The sequence below is a fragment of the Oryzias latipes genome, chromosome 10 (assembly GCF_053564925.1).
Source record: "Oryzias latipes strain Hd-rR chromosome 10, Olatipes_Hd-rR_3.1".
Classification (NCBI taxonomy): domain Eukaryota; kingdom Metazoa; phylum Chordata; class Actinopteri; order Beloniformes; family Adrianichthyidae; genus Oryzias; species Oryzias latipes.
Window position 1 is genome coordinate 34728714 of NC_136246.1, and position 14275 is coordinate 34742988.

At 43.8% G+C, this 14275-nt stretch overlaps 1 protein-coding gene across 1 annotated transcript; it reads right to left on the bottom strand.

Moving 5' to 3' along the window:
• Positions 1-1030: 1030 nt before the first annotated feature.
• On the bottom strand, positions 1031-10824 carry emx3 (empty spiracles homeobox 3). Its single transcript, XM_023959418.2, has 3 exons — positions 10190-10824; positions 5567-5751; positions 1031-2555 (listed from the first exon to the last, which is right to left on the bottom strand). The coding sequence occupies exons 1-3, from the start codon at positions 10557-10559 to the stop codon at positions 2388-2390; spliced, it is 723 nt and encodes a 240-aa protein (XP_023815186.1). The 5' UTR covers positions 10560-10824; the 3' UTR covers positions 1031-2387.
• Positions 10825-14275: the final 3451 nt, after the last annotated feature.

Sequence of the window (14275 nt, forward strand, 5' to 3'; positions counted from 1 at the left end):
TGTGTTCTGTAGCATGTTCTCTGTAGCATGTTCTCTGGAGCAGACCTCAGGCCGCCTGTGTTCTCCATGGTGCAGTCATTGATCTATAACCGATGTTTCATTGTTCTTCATGTTGGTTGTTCTACCTGGGCCAATCAGAACAGAACAACCAGCTTTCAGTAGGAACATGCAGATTCCTCTGCTGTTCCTCAGAACTTCATCCTACAACTCGATAAAGACCCAGAACACAAACCCAAGTTCTACCAGAACCACCTGAGGACAGAAGATAGTGAACCTGAAAAGAGAGCGGTCAGAACAAACTGATTGATCCAGTTTGGATTAACGAAACAGAAGAGTGAAAGCAGAGAAACCAAAAAGGTCCAAACATTTATTGGAGCTTTTGCAGAAAAAAGATGAGAATTTCATTTCTGTTGTAGCGAAAATACAGCAGCTGTGTTCAGACGTTACATCTGTAGAAGTTGGAAACTAGAAATTAGAAGTTTGAAGAATGTTTTAGTCTTCAGAGCATAAATATGTTCACCATATAAAGTAATTCTAGGAATTCTCCATTTTTTTGTTATTTTATTTCAGAATGAAACCAGTCAACAACCTGAATAGTTTCAAGAGTAAACCTTCTAAACTTTTAGACGAGTGCTAAAAAGGGGACTGTAAGTGTCTGCATCCAGAAAACCGTGTGTGTAACCCTTGTACTATCCTAGGCACTTTACCATTGGGAGTTGGGTCATCCAGACCCACTAGACAGTGCTCTGAACCTTTTTTCTTCAATGATTTGTGAAGGGTTAACCCTTGTGCTATCCTTTGGGGTCAAGATGACCCCATTGAGGTGTTCTCCCTACCATGACAAAGGTGGATAAAGGTGGAAAGATTTCATGTAATCCATTGACACCAGTGAAGATCACAAATCATTGAAGAAAAAAGGTTCAGAGCTCTGTCTAGTGGGTCTAGATGACCCCACTCCCAATGGTAAAGTGCCTAGGATAGCACAAGGGTTGCATTACAGAAGATAGAGTTAAAAAAAAACCTCTGCAGATTTTCAACTGATGAAACTTTTATTTGGACGTTTTCCTAAGATTGAACATAAGAAGTACAAACAAACATTTAGTGCATTTCATCCTGAAAAAATGAAAAAATAGATCTAAGAAGTGCTACATAAGAAGAAGGTGAGGTAAATCTGTCTGAGAGGAAAAAACAAACTGATGCAGAAAAAACAAACAGTCCACACGTCATTATTCATGTTATCAATATATACACAGCAGATGCATAGAATACTTTTGTCAAATTCAGTTGTTTTTACATAAATACCTACATTTCATCCAAAAGATTCAAGAAAAACCAAAAACTATCAAACTTATTTGAGACCAGCTGCTTTCGGACGTTTTACCTCAGCTTTTATTTCTTACAAAAGGAGTGTCAGAGGAGAACCAAAGGGAGGAGGTGCTGTAAGCCTCCCTATGTTTGGAGGAGAACCAAACAGCCACAGCCTGAATCTAACCCTTGTGCTATCCTATGGGGTCCAGATGACCCCCCCTTCCATTGGCGTGTTCTCCCTACCATGACAAAGGTGGATAAAGGTGGAAAGATTTCATGTAATCCATGGACACCAGTGAAGATCACAAATCATTGAAGAAAAAAGGTTCAGAGCACTGTCTAGTGGGTCTAGATGACCCAACTCCCAATGTCAAAGTGCCTAGGATAGCACAAGGGCTAAGGAAGCAGGAACCATGAAGGAGTTTGGAGATGCATGATGGGAAAAGGAGGTGCAGTGAGGAGCTGCAGGAGCTCCTTCAGAGATGATCCTCAGAGGATGAGGAGGACCAGACGCTTATCTTCCTCCTGTTTTCTTTCAGTCTTGGTCAGAATGAGATGAAACAGTTCTTGTCACCTCTTCATAAATATTTTCACAATGAAGCGAGAAGTTCAGCCCTGCTGGTTCTTAGCAAACGTCTTCAGGTCAAAGAGGAGATCGGGAGAGACGAGGTCCTGATCTCCATGTAGGAGTGTCCAGGTTCTGTCCAGAAGAAAACAGCGGGTCAGATTTGACCGAAGCTCAGAGTCATCTTTATCCTCTGGAGGTGTCCAGGTAAACTTCAGGTAGAAAAGAAACAGAAACGGTGGGATTTGTTGTTGGTTCTACAGAAAATAAATATGTTCTCATTGGAAAACTGGAGGAAAATGAGCTGTGAGGAACGTTGAGATGGTTTCTGAGGATGTCAGCCGTGAGTCCGACTCCAGGAAGTCTGCAGGAGCGTTCCACACGGTGCTTTTTGGTCTACAGATTGAGAAATGGAGGAAGTCCTGTTTCTGTTCAATGTTCTGGACCCGGTTCTGCCAGTTCAGACCTGATGGTTCTCTGATCTCAAGCTGCAGAGAGCGTGTCTGCGCAGACTCTAGTCGTCGCTGATGACGTCCACGTCCTCGCCGGCGGCTTGCTGTGTGGCTGCTCGCCAGCGGCTCACGTGTTGGCTGCCCTTCCTCTTCTGCTGCGCCTCAGGAGACTCCTCCTCCAACTTCTGACGCTTGTGCTTCGTCCTGCGGTTCTGAAACCACACCTTCACCTGCACACAGACACACAACTGCATCAGGAATACACTAGAAAACACAGTGTTGTGTCTCTAGATGCCGTCTCTGTCTGAACATTACTTTCTGTCTGCAACATTCTAAAAATAATCTCATTTTTTGCATCAGGAAACTTTAACTTGAAATCCTTGCAGGACCAGAAATGCTGAGAAACTGAAATTGAAAATCCAGCCCTCACTTTTCTTCTTGTTGTATTTGTTAACACAAAGCCAGTGGTTCTGATCGCTGCCGTTCCCAAAAAGACCACTAGAGGCGCATCAAATGAGGGAGAACCTTTCATAGACTTCCATTTTCAGACGTCCAAACAAACACGTCTGCACAGCCTGGTGTCCAAAACTCTTCTGATGGTGTTTTAAGGATGGGGGGAGGAGGGGGTATTTAAATTAGTCTTTTTGACTCGTTTTTCTTTTTTAATGTATATTGTGTATTTTGGGGAGAAGGTCTTTCTGATTATCACATGGTTGGGGTCAACAGAGCTTCAAGTTAACCTACTTCCTGTCCAATCAACTATTTTCTAAACCTCCTCCTGATGTGGGCGGAGCAAACTGTCATCAATCAAGATCATCAAGTGGAAATGAAATCTGTGTCCAGACCAACAAGTCAACTAGAATGAATGTCAAATCCATTCACATGTTAGTTTCCTAAAGTTCACCACTGTTGTTTTTACACATCCAAAGAATCCAAAGGGAACATTCTTAGAACATTCTAGACACTGGATGGTCACATGACTTTATTCACAGTCTGTCACACATTGGACTGGAATGATGGACTGATCCGTGTTAATGACATCACATGTGTGTTGTCTGCTGTGATTGGTCGGTTTTACATTATAGTCACATAAACCTACCGCGTCTCAATCCAGAAGGTATTTTCTAAGATCGATTATTGATCAATTTGTTTCATTTTGAAACTATTTTATAATGGTATAAGTTGATTCAATGAACAACTTGCCTCAGACAGATCGATCTGTTTGGATACATTTTTTCATTTATTAATATCGTAACCCTTGTGCTATTTTAGATGACCCCCCCCCCTTCCATTGACGTGTTCTCCCTACCATGACAAAGGTGGATAAAGGTGGAAAGATTTCATGTAATCCATGGACACCAGTGAAGATCACAAATCATTGAAGAAAAAAGATTCAGAGCTCTGTCTAGTGGGGGGGTCACCAACCTTTTCGAGACTGAGGGCTATTTCATGGGCACTAAGTGGTATGAAGGGCGCCACAGGACCTGTTTACTAAAAACCTCCTAGCCCCCCCCCCCGCACACACAAACACAATTTGAGGACGTCCTTTTGTTTTTATGAAATTTATGATTTTGAATTATGAAATTAAGACCAAAACTCTTTTACATGAAAACATTCAAAGAGAAAATGTTCCACAGTTTCTACATCATTTCCACAAGAGACAAAAAGATCACTTTCCCAGTTAAAGCGAGACTGTAAAAAATGATTGGAAGGGTAAATATCATGTAAGGGGAATGCTCAATCTTCACTAATTCTTAAAGGTGAAACCTCACATTAATGGATTACTCAACCGTCTCAACCTATTCTCTAAATCTTTACATTACATAGATCATAAGAATGTCCAGACATTGTGTAGTTTATTTGACCTATTTAAACTTTTGTTATAGACCCTTATTTTTATTGATTATCTTTTTAAGTCATATTAATAGTAATAATAATAATAATCCATTTTATTTAAAGCGCCCAAGGACACTACAAAACAAAGGTTAAGGTTATATTTGTTTTCGTATTTGTTTTTTTGTCTACCTTTATCTCAGAGTTGACATTATTGTCATTGACAGACAAGCCATGATTGATTGTTGAATATTTGCTTCAATAAAAAAAAAAAAGAAAAAATGTTTTTGGTGCATTCCCTGCAGGCGCCAAAAGGGGTGCTCGAGGGCGCATGGGCGCCCGCGGGCACAGGGTTGGTGACCCCTGGTCTAGTGGGTCTAGATGACCCAACTCCCAATGTTAAAGTGCCTAGGATAGCACAAGGGTTAATCACTACACCCCTAGAATATGTGTGTATATTTCATCTTTTGCTGATAAGACTTCATCAAACTCTTTCTAAAAATGTTGTGTTCTAGGCCCTCAGCTGTGCAGCACATCGGGGTAAATACCGTGGTTTGGGGGAACAGGATCTGCTCAGACAGCAGGACGTTGGAGATGTTTCAGCCTTCCTAAAGCTGTCACTCAAACCGCTTCTGTTTTCCTCATACACTTCCTACAAGTGTTTCTGCAACCACAGATCAAGCCCAGGAACAAAGACGCTCCACCACAGCTCCCACAGTTGAGATGCAGCCGCTGATAGCACTGCTTAAAGCCCTGTAGGCGGGTAAAAAGACTCGTCTGAACCTGTCAGACACCATAAATCTACATGAGGAGACACTTCCAGCGCAGCCGCCTCGGGTCCTGAGAGTGGTGACCCACGTCTGACGTGATTTTCTGGAACTTCCTGCCAGGAACTGAGGCCTGGTCCTGGGACGGATATGGAGTCTGACTGGGTGACGCTGTGGATGCTTCCTGGACAGAAGCTGGCTGATGAGGACGCAGCTTCTGCTGGGAAACCAGCTCATCAAAAATGAGTCACCATGTTTGTGGCGTTGCCACGGTAACCGATCACAGTGGCCTCTGTGTAAAGGGAGGTGAGCTCTGACTTCATGCAACAGCTGATAATTGATCAAAGGCTGCACGCAGCAGCAGAAAGGGCGGGCCTTAACCCCTGACGTCGTCCAAATGAATTCCTTTTCTAACTTTCCTCGTCTGCTCAGATGACGTTTTTTCGTTATTTTTATAAACCGTTTCTTTTTTTTCTTTTCTAATGTTTTTGCTTTTGGTAACTTTTTTCAAAACAGATGTAAATATTTATTTTGAAAGTTTATCTTATTTTAAAAGGATATTTCAGCATTTTTCTTTAGTTCAGTCTAAAACTGTTCTTCCCATCCCATGAATCTCTTCCTTCGTTTCCCATCATGCCCACCTGTGTCTCAGTCAGGCACAGTCCACTGGCCAGCTGCTTCCTCTCAGCTCCGACCACGTAGTGGTTCTTCTCAAAGGCCCGCTCCAACCGCAGCAGCTGCGAGGGCGAGAATGCTGTCCGGATCCGTTTGGGTTTCCTGGAGAACGGTCCGTGAAGCAGCAGGTTCTCCGGGCTGCTGTCCTCTGCTGGACAACACACACGGTTAGCACCATGACGACAAACATCAGACTCTTCTCTGGCTTCTGCTGGAGAACCCGGGGTTTGACTTAAATCTGAACAAACAGTATGTCTGTTCAACATTTGCATCAAACCACAAACTGCAGATGCACAAACTGCTCACCGCTGCTGCAGCAACGCAACAGGAACCGAACAAACACACACGTAAACACAAACTGATTTCCACGTGCTGTGGGTTCCACTCTGAACCGGTCCCCATCCCGTGACTACGTCAACAGATTGTTGTCCCCGCAATGTCATGAATACCAACACACTCGCATAAGGAAAGAAATTCAATTCAATTTTATTTTATTTGTTTAGCCCAAATTCACAACAACAGTGGTCTCAGTGGGATTCGTGCCGGTAACTGTAAAGTAAACATACCATCAAAAGGATCATAAATGCATAGAATTCAGTAGTGTAGTACTAAAACTTTACCTAAACTACACTGGGCATCCCTGCCCTTAGACCCTCCGTCGCGCACATACGCATGAATGCACAGACACATCTACACATAAACATACACACATCACAACACACATATACACTAAAATACACACACATGTGCACATGCACAAAAACACAGATGTACACATAAAAACACAACTGCAGACACCCAGACAGACAAATGTGCTTCCAGCTGGTTTGGCAGACTTCATGCTGAATCAGGAAAGTTGCCTAGAAATCTCCTCAGACGTTTTCGTGGTTTCAGATCGACTGAATCCAACCTTCCTGAAGGTGTGGAACAGATCAAGCAGCAGAAGTTCAGCAGCTTCTGCTGTTTCCATGACGCCCTGAGCCTCATCAGAAGCAGGACCTTTAAGGAGCAGAACAGTGGTGAAGGTGAACAAACACTCCTGCAAAAGCTGAAGGTGTTTCAGGTTCAGGTCAAATCTTAAAGATTTTCTGGTTGCAGTTTAGAAAATGCAGAGTTTGTGAGTGAAAACTGCCAACTGAGAAGAAGCTGGAGTTTGAAGGTCCTTGAATCCTTTGAGGATCTGCAGAATCTTTTCAGGCTGAAACAGAAACATGAGCGGCGGCGCTGGAGCTGTGGTTTTCTGCTGCGTGGAAGCGAGCTGCTTTGACACCTCAGCTCTGAGGCGAATCCTGAAAACTGAAGCTGATTTGTTTGTGAGGCACAGCGGTTGAAGAAGAGCATCGCTGAAACTCTTCCTCTTTGTTTCCTCGCCGCCCCTCCAAACCCGGACGCAGCATCTGCTGGATTTTTCTGGCCGGTTATTAAAATCTCACGTAAATCTTTCAATTCATTTTACATAAAAACAAATCTGTGCTGGCCGTCTTTCTTCACCGCTGAAAGGAGCCGCCGACACGCATCAAGCAAAGAAGCGGGCTGCTGGCGGCCTCCGGCAGGCCGGCGGGACAATGACGCTGCCACCTTCTCCCGCCTTTTATTCAGCGTCTCTGAAGTCACATTCACATGCAAAGTCAGAAGCGTGACTGACGGGCTTCATGGTTTGCAAATGTCTCACCTCAGCATCAAATGAGGCTTCAATGTAACGAAGGCTGAAGGTGGAATCAGACGTTTGGCTCCGGATTTTTCCGGATCATTCCAGCAGATCCAAAAGCTTCTGTGAAACCTCTGATCTGCTGTGAGATGGAGGTGAACACGTCTACACGTCTACACGTCTGCGATCAGAAGGTCCCAACATGAACCTTCCTGCACGGCATGAAGGGAGACAAAGTCCAGATCCACATCAGAGTCCCACAGACTTTTCTGAGCTTCTGTTTTTCTGAAAACATCAACCAGACAGAAGAAAAGGCTTCATGGCCAGAAGGAGACAAAGTTTGTGAGGAGAGAAGAAAAACCCTCAGGAAGAAGAATCAGACAGAGATGGAAGTCATCCGACAGACGGACGAGACTTTGTCTGAAATGTTTGAGGGGAATTTCTTCTCCTCTGTGAGATTATTTAAGTTCAATCCAAACTGTCAGGAGGAAGTGACGGACATGAAAACTCAGGTCTGGATGAACATCTGAGATGAAGGAGAATGTCGTCACAGCTGTGAGGCCCGCATCAGCGTGGTGCAAAAGCAAGACGTCAAAGGTTTTCTTCTGCTGAACATCAAGACTTGATGAAGAAAGCCGCATGAAAGGAGGAATGTGTGTGCATGTGTGTTTGTGTGCATTTGTGTGTGTGTGCGTGCATGTGTGCGTGTGTGTCCGGCTCCTGGGTTATCTTCATTCTGGAATTATATTTCTATTTCTTTCGAAACATTGGAAACGATTTGGATGTCAGTTGTCTCTTAGTGACGTCTCTAACCGCCACGTTACCTGGTGGAGGTGACATGTATAAAAACATCGCTGGGGGAGGCGGTTCTCGTGAAAAACCCCTGTGTCTTCATCAAACGGAGGTCATCGCTGACACACGGAGAAGCTATGAACTCTCTCATGAGCACATCTTTGTTTCAGGATCAGCTAAACCTTTAGTGAAGATGGAAATTAAACATCTTTATTTTCCTTTTTCTGTAAAGAAAACTGCAAGCTGTCAACCTGAAAACAAAGATTTGATCCAAAATCGTCTCATTTTTACATTTGATCAGTTAACAAAAACCAAATCTGACTTTCTTTGAGATTTTTTTTAAGTGTGGAAAAAGAAGATCTGCAGACTTTATTGTGTTAATTTATAGCTGTGAAATGATTGGTAGTAAACTGTTTGGTGGAAACAATAAAAGCTGCTCTGGAAAGAAGAGCTGCAGAAAGATGCTTCAGCGATGAACACGGCGCTCAACTCAAGACTGCAGATTCATCCGCCAAAGAAACTAGTTCAGAGTTTGATGCTGCGAGTAAATCAATAAACAACCAAATATGAGCTCCAACAAAAGTTTAAAATGTTTTGTTTCTAAACCTAGGAGAATAAAAGAATCCACAGAAAGAAACATAAATTCTTAAAATGAAAACAACTGAGATTTGCATGAATGAGGTTCGTCTCCAGAAAATAAAAATATAGTTTTTGTTTTGGAAAAAGTAAATAATTACGTCAATCAACACGAATGATCAATAAACAGCTGGATAACTGATCAGATGGTCACTGTGATTCATCAGCACAAACACGCTAGGTCGATGGTCACGTGACGTAGAAACACGGAGCTCCCGCAGGTGAAGGGGCCTCGCGCGGGTCACGTGACCTTTGAGCATGAATCCAGATATTGTCATTAAAAACAGACACGTTTCAGTAAAACCTAAATGAGTCTAAATAATGAAGCGGATCAATAACTGAATGACATCAGAAACGTCTCCTGCTGTTTGTTCCACGTCCTTCTGGGTTCGGACTGCTGCTGAAAAAGTCACAGCTCACGCGCTCAACCTCGGAGTCTAGGTGTGAAAAATATGAAATCTTTGTTTTTGTTTTTTCTACTTTTGCTAATTCAATGTTTTTAATTATCTACAAATGATTTGTGATCTTTAAAAAAGAAAAACGATTTTCGTTTATTTATCGGTTTTGGTTTTATGGTTTTTGTAAATACTTTATTGTAGTTATCACAAATACAACAAAATTAAATTATTTAAATTTGTTTTTATTCATTCAAATTCAGAGGTTTAAAATAATAAAAAACATATTTTTAGTAGGTTTAAAATAATAAAATAATGTATTTGTTTGAATATTTATTCTAATGATTAAGTCAAATTTAAATTTTAATATAGTTATTTGTTATTTATTAGCCTAATATTATTATAGATTTGTATCGGATTGTTGATGCTGTTTAACAGATGGTTTTTTCTTTAAATAGCTGCGTTAAATATTATTATTATTATTATTATTATTATTATTATTATTATTAATAATAATAATAATACGGATATTATTATTATTATTATTATTATTATTATTATTATTATTATTATTATTATCCGTTTTCCACCACAGCTGGATTCTCTTTTCTCTCCTCTAACACTGAAGCACAAAAGGCCGCAGCGCAACTTTTTCTGATCCAGTGAGCCAAAAACGCGCTTCTGCGCGCGCGACCATCAGCTGCAAAGCAACTGAAATATTAATTCAACTCTTCGAACACAAAGTTTAAAAAAATTACAACAACAAAAATCACTCGAAATGTGTCACTAGACTGTTTTGAATCCAAAAACGTTTTTCTTTTAGAAAAAAATCGAATTAATTTGAAATAAATTTGAATCTAAAACATTGAAACCGTAAAATCTTCATTTTAAAGTTTTTCAAATCTATTTTGGAATTAGAATTCAATAAAACACAACAGAAAAATTCCAAGAAATATACATCTTTGTTCCAGAATTGAGTTAAACCTGATGACGATGTTTTTTGGGGACAAATGAAAATATTTGAGCGGAAACTTTTTGAATTTGCTTTGTGCCGACGCACGGACCGGACCGAATACCCAGCAGTGCAGGTTTAGAGGCGGGAAGCTCGGACGGCTCACCTTGGAAGCGGGGGTCCAGGATGTGTCTGCGCAGAACCCACGGGTAGAAGCTGAGCGCGTCCCGCGGCTGCGCGCTGAAGAACCTCTGCGGGATCTGCAGCGCGTGCAGCGGCAGCCCGCCGGGGCCCTGCGCGTGGGTCCCGGGATCCTGGAGAACCACGTCTTGCCCGCCCGGATACAAAGTCCTCGCGCTGCCCCCCTGGAAGCACGAGCCGAACACCCCCGTCGCAGAGGCCGCGTGCAGGGGGTCCGGGAACCGGAGCGCGGTGGGCCGGATGGGCTCGTCCCCGGAGCCGCCCCGGCCGCCCGCATCTTTCCCGACCAGAGCCTCGATGGTGAAGCCCTTCTTGATGCTGCCGGGCGAGAACATGCTGCGCTGGAGGAGGAGGAGGAGGTGAAGCGGAGGAGGCACGCGGTCCCGGTACCGGCAGCTCAATGTCCCGGTTCGCCCATCACTCGCAGGTTCTCCTGTGCGTAAACGCTGCGCGTAAATCCCTACTTGGAGCAGCTGGAAGCGTCGCTGCCCCTCTGGCCCGGGGGTGGGGGCCGGCGTCCGGACACGATTCACCTTCCGGAGGGGGCCTGTGGGAGCGGACAGCGGCCGTGTCTGCCGCGCGCTGCAGTCTGAGAGTCTGTCCGATCACACGCGGCTCCACAGCACATACCTGTCCGGCCCGCCCCCTCAGAGGTGTGGTGAGCATGCGCAGTGCTGTTCGCTCCCAAGAGCCATTTTGTTGGCGGAGGGACCGAAAAGGAGGAGGATGATGTCAGAGGTGATGAAGATAATGCCTGACAGTGATGAAGACTTAGTCACAACACATGTTAGTAATTTCGTGAACACAAAAGTCACATGAAAAAAACTACACAAAACACACACAGAGGCCCCAGAGACAAAGAATCACAATCTGGAAAGATTTTCTGACACAAACGTTTGTTGAAGGACTGATGTTTGTGCACAGACACAAGTACTAAACACACACACACACACACACACACATGCACTAAACACACACACACATGCACTAAACACACACACTCACACATGCACTAAAAACACACACACACATGCGATAAACACACACACACATGCACTAAACACACACACATGCACTAAACACACACACACATGCGCTAAACACACGCACACATGCACTAAACACACACACACACATGCACTAAACACACACACACACATGCACTAAACACACACACACACACACATGCGCTAAACACACACACATGCACTAAACATACACACTCACAAACATGCACTAAACACACACACACGTGCACTAAACACACACACACACATGCACTAAACACACACACACATGCACTAAACATACACACTCACACATGCACTAAAACACACACACACATGCACTTAACACACACACACATGCACTAAAACACACACAAACATGCACCTAACACACACACTCACATGCACTAAACACACACACTCACATGCACTAAACACACACATGCACTAAACACACACACACACACCCACATGCACTAAACACACACACACGTGCACTAAACACACACACATGCACTTAACCCACACACATGCACTAAACACACACACACGTGCACTAAACACACACACACATGCACTAAACACACACACATGCACTAAACACACACACACACACATGCGCTAAACACACACACACGTGCACTAAACACACACACACACACAAGCGCTAAACACACACAGACATGCACTAAACATACACACTCACACATGCACTAAAACACACACACACATGCACTTAACACACACACACATGCACTAAAACACACACACACATGCACCTAACACACACTCACATGCACTAAACACACACACTCACATGCACTAAACACACACATGCACTAAACACACACACACACACACACACCCACATGCACTAAACACACACACACGTGCACTAAACACACACACATGCACTTAACCCACACACATGCACTAAACACACACACACGTGCACTAAACACACACACACATGCACTAAACACACACACATGCACTAAACACACACACTCATACATGCACTAAACACACACACAGACATGCACTAAACACACACACATGCACTAAACACATACACACATGCACTAAACACACATGCACTAAACACACACACATGCACTAAACACACAAACACATGCACTAAACACACACACACATGCAATTAAAACACACACACACATGCACTAAACACACACACACAAAGGCACTAAACACGCACACACACATGCACTAAACCCACACACACACATGCACTAAACACACACACTCACACATGCACTTAAAACACACACACATGCACTAAACACACACATGCACTAAACACACACACACATGCACTTAACACACACACACATGCACTAAACACGCACACACACACGTGCACTAAACACACACACACACACATGCACTAAACACACACACACACATGCACTTAACCCACACACATGCACTAAACACACACACATGCACTAAACACACACATGCTCTAAACACACACATGCTCTAAACACACACACACACGTGCACTAAACACACACACACATGCACTAAACACACACACATGCACTAAACCCACACACATGTACTAAACACACACACATGCACTAAACACACAGACACACATGCACTAAACACACATGCACTAAACACACACTCACACATGCACTAAACACACACATGCACTAAACACACACACACACACACACACACACACATGCACTAAACACACACTCACACATGCACTAAACGTACACTCACACATGCACCTAACACACACACTCACATGCACTAAACGTACACTCACACATGCACCTAACACACACACTCACATGCACTAAACACACACACTCACATGCACTAAACACACACATGCACTAAACACACACACACACACACACATGCACTAAACACACACACACATGCACTAAACACACACTCACACATGCACTAAACACACACTCACACATGCACCTAACACACACACTCACATGCACTAAACACACACACACATGCAGTAAACACACACATGCATTAAACACACACACACACATGAACTAAACACACACATACATGCATACACACTTCACACACACACGTGTTTGTCATTTATATTCTCAGTTTTTGTTGTTTTTCTTTCTATTCATAACTGTAATGGGGGGGGGTCCTAACAGCTGTTTTTATTTGTTTATTTTTAGGGGCATGTTTGTTTGATTGACAGGTGAGGGGATCCATGGATACTTTTCCACCACTTGATGATTATTGGAGGAAACATTCAAAGATGACCATCTTTGTAGTTTTAATGTATTAACCATCTTGTTAAACGGAGGCTGAAACATCATCACACAGAACAGCAGCCATCTTATCGTCTTGGGCTGGAGGCCTGGGGGGTGGGGGGGCGTGGATGCTTCCTCAGCATTGAAAGGTTCTGAGGAAGCAGAATCCCCACAGCAGGGGGCGCTGTTCCACAGAGGGCCCGGTGTTGCAGCAGGCCTGACTCTCATGCAGACCGGACTTTGGTCCCGTCAGACCCAGAACGGCCCGACCCAGCAGAGCTTCGGTAACAAATGTCGGTCCATTCAGGAGCTTCTAATTGTGGCAGCAGAAGCCACTCAGAGCCCCCCCCCTCCAGCTTCAATGGGCTGCCCCTCAAAGGCGGCAGTGAGCTGACCCCCCCCCCCCCCACACACACACACACACACATGTTAATCGGCCTGTCTGGCAGATTTGGATCCTTTGATTCCAGGCGCCATTAGCGTCTATTAGTTTAACCTCCAGCGCTCCAACGCCGCCTCTGAAAGGAGGAATTCAGCAGCTTTCATTGTGATTTCGAGTTCAAGTGGTGTGATTGTCCTGCAGCCCAGAGACCCGCAGAAATGCTGCTCAGCAGAACCAGACTCACACCCCTGGAAGGTCCGGATTCAGTCCCCACCACAGCACTGAAACTGTGGTTTGAATCCTATTTATCCCATAGGTACCAGTTAAATGGACAGTCCTCTCAGTGCACTCGAGTCAACTATGGAGTCCCACAGGGCTCAGTCTTGGGACCG

Coding starts and splice junctions, on each gene's coding strand:
- emx3 (XM_023959418.2), bottom strand. CDS start 10,559: ATGTTCTCGCCCGGCAGCATCAAGAAGGGCTTCACCATCGAGGCTCTG. Junction 5,752..10,189: donor CCTGGACCCCCGCTTCCAAG/GTGAGCCGTCCG, acceptor TGTGTTGTCCAG/CAGAGGACAGCAGCCCGGAG. Junction 2,556..5,566: donor TGTGCCTGACTGAGACACAG/GTGGGCATGATG, acceptor GTCTGTGTGCAG/GTGAAGGTGTGGTTTCAGAA.